Source organism: Vigna unguiculata, chromosome 2, assembly GCF_037176805.1.
Source record: "Vigna unguiculata cultivar grain cowpea cultivar isolate G323 ecotype 2 chromosome 2, ASM3717680v1, whole genome shotgun sequence".
NCBI lineage: Eukaryota > Viridiplantae > Streptophyta > Magnoliopsida > Fabales > Fabaceae > Vigna > Vigna unguiculata.
The window spans coordinates 25,102,105-25,117,729 of record NC_140793.1 but is presented as its reverse complement, the minus strand read 5'-3'; the positions used below and the strand labels follow the sequence as shown (position 1 = coordinate 25,117,729).

General features: G+C 29.7%; 1 protein-coding gene across 1 annotated transcript; it reads left to right on the top strand.

The window, feature by feature from the left end:
- Window positions 1-8,411: 8,411 nt before the first annotated feature.
- NRT1.6 (nitrate transporter 1.6) lies at window positions 8,412-13,709 on the top strand. Its single transcript, XM_028058076.2, has 4 exons — window positions 8,412-8,708; window positions 8,816-9,033; window positions 11,195-11,769; window positions 12,499-13,709. Exons 1-4 carry the CDS (start codon window positions 8,522-8,524, stop codon window positions 13,397-13,399), a joined length of 1,881 nt encoding a protein of 626 aa, XP_027913877.1. The 5' UTR covers window positions 8,412-8,521; the 3' UTR covers window positions 13,400-13,709.
- Window positions 13,710-15,625: the final 1,916 nt, after the last annotated feature.

The window sequence follows — 15,625 nt, the reverse complement described above, 5'->3', positions numbered from 1 at the left end:
ATATTGGGTATGTCAAAGTGCCAAAGATAAAATGAATATGCTCTAAGTGGTAAGTAATGATGTGAAATTAAATATTTTATAAAATTGAATCATTGTGATTGGTTACATATGGTTTGTAGTGGTGATGAAGTGCAGAAATGTCTCATCATCACTATGTGTAATGGTGATGATAAGCGATCATGACGATGGTTGGGAAGTCCAAGACTCATAATCATGGAAATAAGAAGACATTAATAGTATAAACTTTTCAAAACCTTTTTGAGTAGAAATGCCAATGAATAGGATGACCATTCTGTATAAAAGAAATTATTTATAGATATTCAATTGATAGAAATTATTTAAATTTATTCTTTGAAATTTAAATTTAAATAAATTTTTAGTTTTAAATTATAATTCAAATAAAATGACATATGAAATAATATTAGTCTTTATAGAAAAAAAGAGTTAAATAGGTTATACATTAAAATATAAGTTATTTGCAAAATTAAATTATTAATTTAAAAACGCTAAAATAATTATTATGATACTTAAATAATTAAATATTATAATTGAATATTTTTAAATACTCTTATTTAATATCTATTGTAGAACTTTTAGACACCGATGCTACTTTTTATTGTAATGCATACTTCTAGATAAAACCACAATTAAATTATTTAACAATATTCAAGCATGGTAAACTAGCAAAACAGTAAATCACATAAAAATATTTAATTATTTAATACCTACATCAAATATATCACATAAAAAAAAATTATTTGTAAAACTTGACGACATATAAAAAATAGATTCAATATTAATTGTTCTGATCTGATTTAAGTCTGTTCGACAATATCGTTATTGTGTCTACCTCAACTCTTAAGCAATGTGAGGTATTGTCTACTTTAAAGTGCGGAGTTCCATCAGTTTTGTTCTTGAAAGACACTTCAAATGATAAAGGAAAGAAGCAGTATTTAGATTACACTATACATCGATTCTTACTCGATGTGTGACTTACTAGGTATATTGAAACATTAATATTTATCGTACTTTTCTAAAAAATATTTAATCATCAAATTGTTTATAAGAGAATTAAGTGATTACTTAGGTTATAATATGAATTATGTGGTTACTAACTATTAAAGGATAACTTTTAAATTTCTAGTAAATCTTTCACTTTTAGTCAAATGACAAGTTTGGTAATTGTTCGTTGTTGGGTGAACACATGATTTTGCTGGGCGAAAATATTTAGAAAAATAATGTATTTTAAATATCTTTTAAAATGTTTGAAATGAGATATGTGTTTTGTGTGTGAATAAAAGAATTCTTAAGGTGAGACTACTACATTAATCTAATATAATGTTAAGTATAGAAATTATAATTTATAAACCATATTAAAACTAAAAATAAAATTCGTTTCCCTTGTCAAATTAGGACAATCAAAATATATAAATGTATTCTCCAAGACTCTTACATCGTTAGCAAACAATGTTATTCATATGTTTGCACATGTAAGAATCTTAATTTAACTCATACAAAAAGTATCATTTAACCAAATTGAAACTAAAACTAAAGTTAGATTCCCTTATCTCAATCTTCATTTTATCCTTATCTCAAACAATTAATCTTTAAGTCTTATAATAAACAATAATATTTCGTTTGTGGAAGAATTTCAACAATTTTAGAAATTGAAATTCATAAAATTTGAATTATTTATAATTAAATTTCTTTCACTTTTTAAATAATTTGTTTGAAAATATCTTAGATTTTTTTATAAAATAATTTAATTTCTACTTTAAAACAAATTCAACTCTATCATTGAGTTTAAATTGAGTTCCTTTGATTCAGGACGACTCATCTCAATGTTTAGTCTGAGTTGATTCCTAAATATTCAACCTGGGTTGACTAGGCTCAACCTTGATTATAGATTGACTTGTCTCGACCTTCAAATATTGTTAATTGATTTCAACCTTCAACTTAGGATGACTAGGTTCGACCTTCAATGTGAGTCGGCTACTCGGCTCAAGTTTTAGCCCAGACCGACTCGGCTTAACCTTCGGCCCAAGTCGACTTGGCTAAATCTTCAACTGAGATTGACTCAGCTCGACCTTCATCCCTGACCAACTCAATTCGACTTTCGACCCAAGTCAACTTGGCTTGACCTTCGATCTGAGTCGACTCGGCTCGATTTTGGTCGTAGCCGACTCAACTTAACATCAATCTAGGTCGACTCGACTTGATCTTTGGTGCGGGCCAACTCTAGTTGACCTTCGTTCCAAGTCGAATTGACTTGACTACGACTTGAGCTGATTCGACTCGACTTCGACATAGACCGACTCAACTTGACTTTAGCATGGGCCGACTCAGTTCGACCTTCTACACAAGTTGACTCGGCTCGACCTTTGTCACAAGCTGACTCGACTCGACCTTCGAGCAGAACCAAATTACCTCAAATGTCAACCCTGACCAACTCAGCTTGAATTGGCTTGGACCGACTCGGCTTTACTTTAGCCTAGGACGACTCAACTCGACTTTAGCCCAGGAGCTTGAGACGACTCTACTCGACTTCGACCTAAGATGACTTGGCTCGATTGTGGTTCAGACCGACTATGCTCGAATTTGACCTAGACCGACTCAAAACAAATTTAGCTTGGACGGACTCAGCTCGGATTCGGTCCGGGCCAACTAGATTCAACCATCGACCCGGGTCGATTCAACTCAACTCTGGCCTGGATTGGCTGGACTTCGGCCTAGGCCGATTCGACTCAAGTTCGGCTCGGACTGACTCATATCGACCTTCAGCACAAGTTGTCTCGGTTCGACCATTGGCATGGGCCGCTTGGGCTAGATTATCAACCTAGGCCAACTCGACTAGATTGTCAACCTAGGGCGACTTGACTCGATGATCGATCAGGCTGATTCATGTTGACCGTTGGCCCAAGCCAACTCGACTCGACTTTAGCTGGACTGACTCGGTTCATCCTTCCCCTAGGGTCTCGATACTCCCTTCAAGATGAGCCGACTAAGTCAACCTTAGATAGAGACCGACTCGACCGAACCTTTGGCACAAATGAACTCAACCGACCTTCTTCGGCTTGGACTAACCCGGTTGGACCTTCGACCAGAGTCAACTCTGTTTCTCTTTCGACCTAAGCCGACTTGGCTCAACTGTTGACCCGGGCCAACTCGGTTCTATCCTTGATTAGGGCCTACTCGACTAGACTTCAGTCCGGGTTGATATGACTAGACTTCAACCTAGGCTTATACGAGTTAACTCATCATAAAATATAGCTAAGAATGAATAATTCAACCCGATTTACTTTATGCTGAACAAAACATTTTGTAAGTTGGCTTTATCTATCGTTGGTGGGTTATAGTATTGACTCAGTTAAGGATGTTTTGCTCTTTAGATTTATTTTGTATATTAACTATAATACGATAAATCTAAATTGACCATATTCATTATATTTTTTTTATAGTAGTATAACGAAATAGCTTACTTATTTAAAAAACAATTATTATAAAAATAGTAATTAAAAATTAGTTCAGTTTACTTGACAAACAAATAAAATGATTCACATACTATTGAACATCATTATAATGTTTAAAAATATCAAATTCTCAACCTATATTATTAAAATTAGTAAATACTTATAATAAAAAACTTATAAAAACAATAAAAAATTATTGTTTGTAAGTTACATGTGAATCAATTTTCAATTGACTAAACCCATTTAATATATAAATTAAATGAAGATATATATTTCAAAAATTTTGTTTTTTTCTAATTCAACCTAAATTGAACTTGAACGAAATTGTCTCAAAATCCTAAATATTTTTACAGAAAAGTAAAAGTAAAAATCATCAAACACCGCACAGTGTGATCAAAATTGCGGAGAGAGACACATGAAATAGAAAATGAAAAAAAAGTCTTAATTAGTCAGGTGATACTCACTTTTGTTCGGATGTGTTATTTCGATCACTACTTTTAAAAATGAATCAATTACGTTCCAACTTTTGAAAAATTGTTTCAAATTAGGTCCTTTTCAAAAAAGTTTGTTAAAAGCATGTCACATATTAATTTTTTTTTAATTTTTTTAAAAAAAATGTTACATGTGAATGTCATTATCAAGTATCATTATCTTCCTTTTAATTTAGTCCTCACATATGTCTTTTTGTTCAATTTGGTTCCCACATATGTCTCTTTGTTTTAATTTAGTCCCCACATATGTCTTTTTAATTCAATTTAGTCTTAATTTTTTTAAATAAAACAATATTGTCTCTCTTAAACATATTATATTTTTCTTAATTTTTAATCGATGTTTTGTTATTCATGACTTTTCGTCTCTCTTCGAAACTTTGGTCAATTTTAGTCCTTGTTTGAAATGCATTTGAAATGTTAAATAATTTTAATAAAATTTGGTTAAAAAGACTAGATCCACATTGTTCTGAAGTTGAGAAACTAAATTAGACCAAAGTTTCGGACTTATTACAATTTTCATTGGAAGTTATAGGACAAAAAAACATATTTAATCATAAATATCAGTACTTAAGTTAAGGGACAATATTTCTCTATTTTGAAAAAAAAATGCTAAATTAAATAAAAAAGACAGATGAGGGGATTAAATTGAAATAAAGAAATATATGTGAAAATTAAATTAAAATGAAAACAATTACACTTGGTTGTGATACTAATACGTGACAATATCATGACAAGTGACACTAATAATATCATGTGTCACACCAAAAATTTGACACGTGATAACTTTTTTAAAGTTAAAAAAATCAATATTAATACTATTAATATTTTTTTTTATAGAAAAGCTTAATTATTTTTTTTTTTCAATTGAGATATAATTGAGACATTTTTTTTTTAAACGGGACCAAAATAAACGTTTAGACGAAAGTTGGTACCTCAAATTAATTAAGTCATAAAAAAATCATTCATGACGAATGTAATTACATAACTTACGGAATACACTCGAAAGAGTTAAATTAAAAATATAATATTACATATCTGCGCTCAATGTGTTTGTTTTAGTCAGATGTTTCACAGATTTCCATACCAACCACATGGACAAGTTTATTTTCCTTGTCATTCTACAGGTAAAGAAACATATATATATATATATATATATATATATATATATATATATATATATATATATATATATATATTCACAAACTTAAAATCTTACTAAATAATTAAGACGTTAATTATTGATTTTCAGTGAAACTTTCCTGATTTGAGAGAAAAACGATCATTGTTTTTATTTCACTTTATCAACAAATGATAAGAAAAGAATGTAGGACCATAATAAGGATAAGAGGAAAAAGTGTAAGATTTATTTCATAATCTTAGACTTTCAAAAAATATCTTTTGGACACTGGGCCAGAATCTATTAACTACTCCATCTATTATATATATATATATATATATATATATATATATATATATATATATATATATATATATATATATATATATGTGTGTGTGTATGTGTGTGAAATTAACAATATTTATATTTATTAATGTACATTTTAAAAACAAGGGACAAGGTCAGTTGGCTTTCGTTGAATAAGAAAAGTAAAATAAAAAGTTGTTAAAAGTAAAAAAATTATAAAAAAAAAACTCTTCACTTTTTTTTTTTCATTTTTTTAATCTTAAACATCAATATATCTTCAGAATAATGTCAAACATCTATGCCTATACTACCCACTAACTTATTTTTGTCGAATAGGAAATTAAATAATCTAATCATTCATTCGTTTAATGTTATATTTTTTTTTTTAATGTGATATTATCCTTTATAACAGCAACTATGATATACTAATAATTTTGAAAACGTGTTTTCCATCGAAATAAAGTAGTATGACAAATATTAATAATTATATTTTATAACCTTAACCTATTTGTAAGACTTTTTGATACAACAGTTAAAGTTAAATACTAACAAGGGACTGTCTAATAATAAACACTACATAGTAATAAAATTTCTACATATAAAAAATGATAATATTTGAATTCTCATGAACACTAATTATTTGTGTGATAAATGGATAACATTACAAATTTTTTTTAATTACCTATGTATCGTTTGTAATTAAAAGTTACCAAAATTAACCATGATAAAAGAATCATTAGTAAACTTTTGGTATATTGTCGATAAATATTGGTAAAATTATCCATGTAATTATTAAATTCATCATAAGCAGATCAATATAGAGAAAATGATAATAAAATATTTAATTGCAAATACGCTTATTTATGGCTTTTAAAATAAAAAGACTTATTATGAACAAAAATATAATTATATTTAAATATCTTATTTAGAAAATAGCATTATCTTTTTAACAAAAGTATATACAAATATTTCAATATGGATATTTCCCTAGGTATAAGTTAGTTTGTGTATACAATTGATAAAGCTAGGAAAAGAACTAGTTATTGTGTCTTTACATGTACCTTTCTTTCATCATAATCGTTTAATATTAAAGGGGATATATATATATATATATATATATATATATATATATATATATATATATATATATATATATATATATATATATATATATTAAAATAAAGGTATACGTAACTGTATAATTTGTTGAAAAGAGTTCTTTATTGTTTACTGCTATATATATATATATATATATATATATATATATATATATATATATATATATATTAAAATAAAGGTATACGTAACTGTATAATTTGTTGAAAAGAGTTCTTTATTGTTTACTGCTAACTTTAGCACAAAAGCTATTACATCAGAGAAGGATTTTAATTTTAATACTTAAAAATGTAATATCTGCTTTTTACAGACACATCCTTGAAGTTGGACAAATAACTTTAAAATTTGTAAAATCTCAAATTGAAAATTAATACAATAGTCATTGAAAACATATCAAATTTTAAGAATGCTGAAGTTGTGCAGGTCATTCATATTTATGAATAATATGGTTAGTCGTTAATAATTACCATTGAACATGGGATAGTAACGTCCAATAAGATCAATGTATTAAATTAAAATTTAACATCGAATCACACATATTTATTTCATTTAATTAATTCCTTGAGATATGCTGAATAAAATTTATTCATATGAATAATTGAATTATAGTTAAAAATACTTAATGAATGAGAGTAAAAAAGAATTGTCTTTATTATTTTAATTATTATAATATTATTATCACTATGGTCATCACCCATTCTCTTTCTTCAATACTTCCCCCTTTTAGAATTGTTTGGACATGTTGTGTTTGATTTGTTGGTGGATGATATTTTATATAAGAAAAAATAACCCGGAGATCACCATCCTTTTATAATCAACCTAAATCATAATCAGCTTCATAACTTTTTACAAATTTGTCTTGAAGTTTAATCCACATTAATAAATAATTCTCTTGTGATAATTTAACCTGATTTCGTCAGCTTTTTAAACTATAACACAATTATTCGTATAAATATTTCTCATATTTTATATTTAAAGTGGTTAAATTAAGTAGAAATAATGGATATAATTTACTATCTTTGACATCTTGATCACGAGATTTTTTTCCAATAAACCCATGAAAAAAAAATCTCAAAATAAATGAATACATAGAAACATTATTTATCATAATTGACCTGCTCGCTTCATTATTTATCTTGCGAAGAATTCACCTTCTCATGTAATCAAATTCACAACGTGTGGTCTCAGAAAATTGGTCGGAATTCAGTTTATGAGAAGTCAGTTTTTTTTTCTTCTAAATTCTTTATCCTTTTGTTTTTATTAAATTTTAGAAAACAAAAACTGAAAAACCTCACCAGAATTTTCACTATCTGAAAATCAAATTTCTAGCTATCAAAAGTACTACATATAGCTGGGAATTTGTCCTTTTGGAAATCGAATTTCGAGTGAATTTTTCAACACTGAAAATTCGACTTTCCAATAACTGAATTTTAACTGAGGTTTTTGGCACTCACGATATTATCAGAAAACGAATTCTTAACATGAACGATAGTTTTTTTTTTTTTTTATTCTGATAGATAATACTGGAACATGTTTGATATCTCGAATTTGTTTTCGAAAAGGTTTATCCCAGAAAAAAAAAACAAAAAAAAAACCCTTGACACCACTTGTTTCTACAAAATTCAGTATCAGCATGCAACCTATATATTCTACACGTGCCACAAGTGGTGGTTAAAGAAAGATAGTGGATCCATAAAACAGGTTTGAACGTATAGGGGCATGGTCCCCACAAGTCCACTGAGCATAGCAAATACTGCACGCAATCAATCTACAACATGCTCCTGCATGAGTCAGTAGGTTAAACGTACCACACGCTACTTTCTTTTCCTTTGTACGTATTCTACTAACTCAATACCATGCTGCTACGCTGCTTCATTCAATCATTGAGCACTATAAATATATCACTGCTTCCATTCTCAGTTTCATCACAGGTTCTTAGCTCCAACCACCAACACATATATATGAAACCCTTGTAGCTATCTACCAACACAAACACCACACGAATTAAATATTCTCGGATAATGTCGGCTAAGGGAAAAAACCTCTCTTTCTCTCACTCTTCCTGGTCACTTCTCTGCTGCAGAAATGGTATTTCTGCAACTTCACCACCAGACACAGGGAAAACCAGCGATGAGCTAAGCAAAAACAGTTCAAGATCACGCGATTACAAGAAGCCAGGAGGATGGAAGGCTATGCCTTTTATTTTAGGTATGATCAGTTTTTCTTTTCCTTTTTCACAAAAGTAAGAACAATTACACATGATTTGGTCGTGTTTGTTTTCTTTAACTTAGTTTTTTGGGGGTTTAATGTTGCAGGTAATGAAACTTTTGAGAGGTTGGCAGCATTTGGTTTGTTTGCTAACTTCATGGTGTACTTAACAAGAGAGTTTCATTTGGATCAAGTTTATGCTTCCAACATTCTCAACCTATGGAGTGGTGTTACCAACTTTTTCCCTTTGATTGGTGCCTTCATTTCTGATGCTTATGTTGGTCGCTTCCGAACTATAGCTTTTTGTTCCTTTTCTACTCTACTGGTACTGTTTTCGCTACCTCTCTCTATGTTTTGTTTACACTTTGAGTGAACCACCTTCATTATATATATTGTCACTTTTGCTTCCTCTTTTATCTTTCATTATTATATGAACTGCTTCTGACTTTGGAGAAAACCGTTGATAATCAGGTGAAGCATAACACCTAGAGTTGTTAAGTTCATGATTTTTCAGATCATAGGTTTAATGTTTTTGTGTTGAATAGATACTTATACATGTTTTCCACTGTTTAATCATGATACCGACCCTCATAATTTACGTTTTTTTTTTTAATTGTTTTATATCATCTATATATCATACTCACCTTTTTTCTCTTTATCTCTGTCTTGTTAGGTGTCAAGTAGATTTGTCTCACAAATCGTTTTATTTTTTATTTGCTCAGTGTCTTTTATTAGGTTTTTAATTTAATATATAAAACAGTAGCTTTATTGGTAATTGTTTTGTCTCTCGTTGCAGTTTAATATTTAAAAGAAAATTGTGATGCTTTGATAACTTTTACATATAGTATAGTCATATTATTATTTTATTTACATTTGTTATTGTCATTTGGATATAATATTTATTATTGAAGGTTGCTAAATGGTTGATTTAAGAAAGTTGTATGAAATGATTAATTTCCTTAAATAAGCATTGTTTCTAAATCATACAAGAAAGATAACGATACAAGAAAAGGAGAGATTGAAGTGTCGGGTACAACATTTTGATGTGGACATAGTGACCAAAGGACAGATAATACAGTAAAAAAAGTTGCGTATGAACTCGATTTATCTCTTTCACAAAAAAAGAAAAAAAAAGGAATACGATGACTGTTATTAATAATTAAAACAAGAACACGAGATTTCTAAATCAGACACTGCTTACAGTCACTGGAATCGTGGATGAAAACACAGAGAAAGAGACAAATGAAATAGAAAAGAAAGAGAGAGAGAATTTGATAAATGCGTAGCATAATTTACTGATTATACATGAAGACTTCAAAATTAAAATTTAATCATAAATTTCTGTGCTGGATATCTATGTTTTAGTCAGATGTTTCATGTTTTTTTTTTACCTCATTAACTTATGTACATCTGGTATATTTATATGATAGATAAATTATTTTCCTAATTTTCTCAGAATAAAATATTAAATTCTAAGGTAAAAAAATATCACAGAAGAAAGACATTTGTAATATAAAATTATTTATTAACTTTTTTATGAAAAAATTACTTGTAATTAACGAATACAATATGTAACCATTTCCTGCATGTTATCCCTATCTTGATATATTTTCTTGCCAGTTTTCATATCTTATTTTTATGCATGTATTTACATTTTACAGTGCAATATGACAATGGACTTGTATTTTTTTAATTAATGAAATTAAAGTTGTCCACTTGAACTTAATTTAACAGTACATATGTAGAGGTAACACTATCAATATATATTATAAGCAAGGCAGAAAATAATGCGAGTTAGTGGGTTGATAAATTTGTATTGGAAATATTTTATAGATATTAAAAATAAGGTTTATTTAATATGAAAAGAAGTATAATGACATGTTTAGAGAAATTTGTGGGTAAGTACTTTTTACAGAGGACAAGAAAGACAAATTATACATTACTTTTTAGTAAAATAAAATTCATTTACAGAAAAACTAATTTTGTAAAATTACAATTCTGTTTTTACAGTATATACATACTAATTTTGATTTAAACAAAAAATAATTTTATTTAATTATTTGCAGTTGACAAGTCAGACTTATGTGCAACTGTTTCTCCTTTCAAATAAATCATTTCATAGATACGATACCTAACGTGACAGCACTGGTATCTTTTCTGTTGACTTCTATTTTTGGATGTTTGCTCCATAAACAAATCCAAATTCTCCAAGTATACCTTTTTGTTATTTTTTTGCACAAAAATTATTGAATAATACTTTTTTATTTTAAAATGTCAATCTTTATTTAATATTTGAAACAAATGACGAACTTAACTCCGGCAATGGTATCTCACTTTCATATTAACCCTTGAAATTAATCATTTACTAAACAATTTAGCATAAGCAAGTAAGAAAATTATGCAGAAGTATTATTATAGTCTTGTAGTGTTATATATTCTTCCATACATACATATGAAAATTTGTGATAAAACTTGTGTTATGACAGGGAATGGTGATGGTGAGTTTAACAGCATGGTTACCAAAGTTGCATCCTCCATCATGCAGTCCTCATCAACAAGCACTGAACCAATGTGTTAGAGCTAGTACACCCCACCTAGGTGTCCTACTATCGGGACTGTGCCTTTTAAGCGTAGGGTCTGCTGGCATAAGGCCATGTAGCATTCCTTTTGGGGTGGATCAATTTGACCCCACCACAGACGAAGGGAAGAAAGGGATCAACAGTTTCTTCAACTGGTACTACACCACCTTCACAGTGGTCTTGTTGATCACTCAAACCGTGGTTGTCTATATTCAAGACTCCGTTAGCTGGAAAATAGGTTTCGCCATCCCAACCCTCTGCATGCTTTGCTCCATCATTATGTTCTTTGTCGGAACAAGAATCTACGTGCATGTCAAACCAGAGGGAAGCATTTTCTCTAGCATCGCACAAGTTCTCGTGGCTGCATACAGAAAGAGAAAACTTGAGGTTCCATCGGAGAAACAACTCGACGGGGTTTTCTATGATCCTCCCCTTGTCGGCACTCGTGCGTTGTCAAAACTACCGTTCACCAACCAGTTCAGGTGAGATAATATTATTTTTACATCGAATAAATTTTTACACACATTTTATTTTATATCTACTATTTTACTCTTCGATCTTTACCAAAGTGGCGTGTAAAAAAAAACATTTTTCTAATATTATAGAAAGATATCTCTATAATGTTTTAGGTGGAGTGGGCGACGTTGCATTTGCAAGAGCCACGAGATTTATTATATACATATTATTATCATGAGTGCGTGTGTCATTATCCTACGTATATCATTGATAAATAATTAAAGGTGCTACTAATAGTATCTTGTACATATCATTGGTTTTTAGAACTTTCATTCAACTTTTGGTATTATATAGTTTGGTAGTCAAAATTAGGTGGTGGAAAAATGATGGCCAGAGGAGTCAAGACTTTTCATCGATTTTTTTTGCTATTTTTACTTCGTTTTTAAAATATACTCATGTTAGTTCTTTTAAAAAAAAATGTAATATATTTCGAAGACATAACAAATAATCTAAATTCATAAAAGAACAATGATACGTTGAAATTAAAATTTTAAAATTTTCTCATACAAATTGAGATGTCATTTTTTAATTGGTCTAAAAAAATAAAAAAATAAAAAAATAAAAATGAAAAACCACTTAACAAGAAATATATCAAATTACAAAATTAAATTATCAAAATTTAGTTGTTAAAAACTTATTTTCCTTCATAAATGATAAACGTTGTGATTAACGTGGGTTGATTTATATTTTAACAGGGCTTTGAATAAAGCAGCTGTAGTGATGGAGGGGGAGGTAAACCCTGATGGGAGTAGAGTAAACAAGTGGAGGCTTGTGAGCATTCAGGAAGTGGAAGAGGTGAAATGTTTGGCAAGAGTTTTCCCAATCTGGGCTGCAGGGATCCTAGGTTTCACTTCCATGGCACAACAAGGAACATTTACAGTGTCACAAGCCATGAAAATGGACAGACACCTAGGACGGAATTTTCAGATCCCAGCAGGTTCACTTGGGGTGATATCGTTCATCACCATAGGTGTGTGGGTTCCGTTCTACGACAGAATCATGGTGCCAGCACTGAGAAGAGTGACGAAACACGAAGGTGGCATCAGTCTCCTGCAGAGAATCGGAATCGGCATGGTGTTTTCGGTTCTGTCGATGGTTGCCGCTGCTCTGGTGGAGAAAGTGAGAAGAGACACGGCGAATGCAAATCCGAATCCGCTTGGTATTGCTCCCATGTCGGTCCTGTGGCTGGTCCCACAGCTGGTCCTGATGGGGCTGTGTGAGGCATTCAATGTAATTGGACAGATTGAGTTCTTCAACCGACAATTTCCTGAGAACATGAGAAGCATTGCCAATGCTTTGTTTTCGTGCTCTTTTGCTGGTGCCAGCTATGTCAGCAGTGCACTTGTGACCACTGTTCATCATGTCACAGGAACACATACCCATCCTGATTGGTTAACCAATGATATAAACTCTGGGAGGCTAGATTACTTTTACTATCTCGTTGCAGGAATTGGAGTCCTCAACTTCATTTATTTTCTCTTTGTGGCTCAAAGATATCAGTATAAAGGAATTTCTGACCTCCCTCATGATTTGGAGTTAGCTTCCAAAGGAGAATTACCTCACTCTACTGCTGCTAAGTGTGAAGATTCTACATAATAGCAAAAACACAAAAATCACACACACATAAACTTTATAAGAATATATATATATATATATATATATATATATATATATATATATATATATATATATATATATATATATATATATATATATATTCTTATAAAGTTAGTTTTTTCTTTTATCCATGGTAGATGTTAGTATTTAAGTGATTGTATTTAAGTGATTGAGGAAGTTGAATCTGTCACCTCTCTTATCTTCTCTCTTTCAAACCCACTAAATCCACTAAGTCAATCTTATACTTTCTAAATATTATCAAAAAATTGAATTTAGAGTCTTTCTAACAGTCTCTTCCAACTATATATATTTATAATGTGTTTTAGAACGTGTTTAATGTATGAAATTATAATAATTTTTTTTTTTCGAGATCAAGTCTAATGTGTGTGTAGCTTTTTTATCACAAAGATTACAATTTAGAAAGAAGGACAAAGAGAAAAAGTAATGCCATCCTAAAGATGATAATGGACGTATAGCAGAAATTGATAAAGAATAAAAGTGATAAAATTATATTATATTATATACATATGACTGTCCTTTTCAGATATGACAAAGCAAGCTTCCACTATAGAAATTTTCCCTGCTACTACCTTACCTCAACAGAAAGTATGGTATACTTCCAAAAGTTTCGCATGATTTAAAATCAAAGTCAAATTTATAATTTTAAACTTCACAAATATATATATAATATATATATAGAGTAATGGATCATCCATTACCATTAAAAGTTATTGTGGGAAACAAATAATACCTTCAAGGTGATAATCGCCATTTAAAGTTATTACATATATATAGAGTAATGGATTATATTTATAATGGAGTATCTTTTAATTCTTAATTAACTAATATGTGAGGTTAAGTGGGCAAAGCACAAAATAAATGTCCCCCAATCGTTAAATGATGTTATGGGAAGATGTGGAAGTCTTCAAAATAATTACTTTTTAGAAGAAATTAATAGTTTTTCTGAAGAACTTCAATTTACTCCCTTCAGATTATGATTATTTTCACCTGTATGTTATATTTTACAATATAATAATATTTTAAAATTTTAAACAGTTTAATTTCGCGCATTGCCAATGGTAACAATTTATATTCTTTTTAATACGAGAAGGCCAATACTTGTTCAATTCAATTTACCTAAGAAAAGCAAAACTTCTGCCATTGTTGAGTGGATGAAAAAAGATCAATCGAACCCATACATTAAAATTTTCAAGTAACTTTAAAAAAGACGAGTACACATGTGAACCTTTTACTCGAAATTTTTTTTTTTTTGCTTTCGGCATGAATGGTCAATATCATAGTAAACAAAACCATGATTCCTTGATGATATTCTTGTCTGTTTGTAAAATATGGTGAGGAAGGAACAGTAAAAACGACAGCAACCAAAAACTGGTTTGAAAGTAAGAAATTTTTTTTCTTCTTAGGGTGTGAACTAGATCAAATTTACACCATTAAAATTAAAGAGACTACAAACACAAACTTACATTGAAAGAGCAATAACACATGAAATTGACATGTCCCATGTAGAAGAAAAGTGGGAATCGAAGAGGATTTGGAACAGTGTTTGTCACTTCTCCTTGCAATCATCCATGGAAAAGCATTCCATTTTGGACACAGACATCTTGGTGCATATTCTTATTCTTCAATCCGAGAAGATCAAACAAAAAATAACAAAGAACCAGTCAAACACAGACTTAACAAATCTTAGCATCTACCCACTTTTCCCACATGAATATATATGTCCACTTCAAGGGATTGTGACTTCTGGATTGAACCATGAATCATGCATTAGAAGACTACTAAAAAAAATGGCTTTCTTGTGATAATTGTTGGTGTGACACTGAGAATATTTGTGGTGTACCATATTTGTTGTGCATAATGTGGGAGATGGGGTGGAGAAGGGGTCCAAAGTTCCTTCCTTGTTCACATGTATCATAGTTCCACTAAAGATGATACACAAAGAAAGAAGCTTTTATATTGTCAGCAACAAAACTCTTAAATAATAATTAATTTTAATAATTAAGAATTGCTAATTATTATATTATCAATTTAAATATCAATTTACAAAATTAAAAATGACTAATTATTAAAATAATTATTATTATGAATAAAAAATTATAACTAATCATTAATTAATGATCAATTATAATTTTTTATTTATAATAAAAATAATTTTAATAACAAATAATTTTTAATTTTATAAAT

Coding starts and splice junctions, on each gene's coding strand:
- NRT1.6 (XM_028058076.2), top strand. CDS start 8,522: ATGTCGGCTAAGGGAAAAAACCTCTCTTTCTCTCACTCTTCCTGGTCA. Junction 8,709..8,815: donor GGCTATGCCTTTTATTTTAG/GTATGATCAGTT, acceptor TTAATGTTGCAG/GTAATGAAACTTTTGAGAGG. Junction 11,770..12,498: donor CCGTTCACCAACCAGTTCAG/GTGAGATAATAT, acceptor ATATTTTAACAG/GGCTTTGAATAAAGCAGCTG.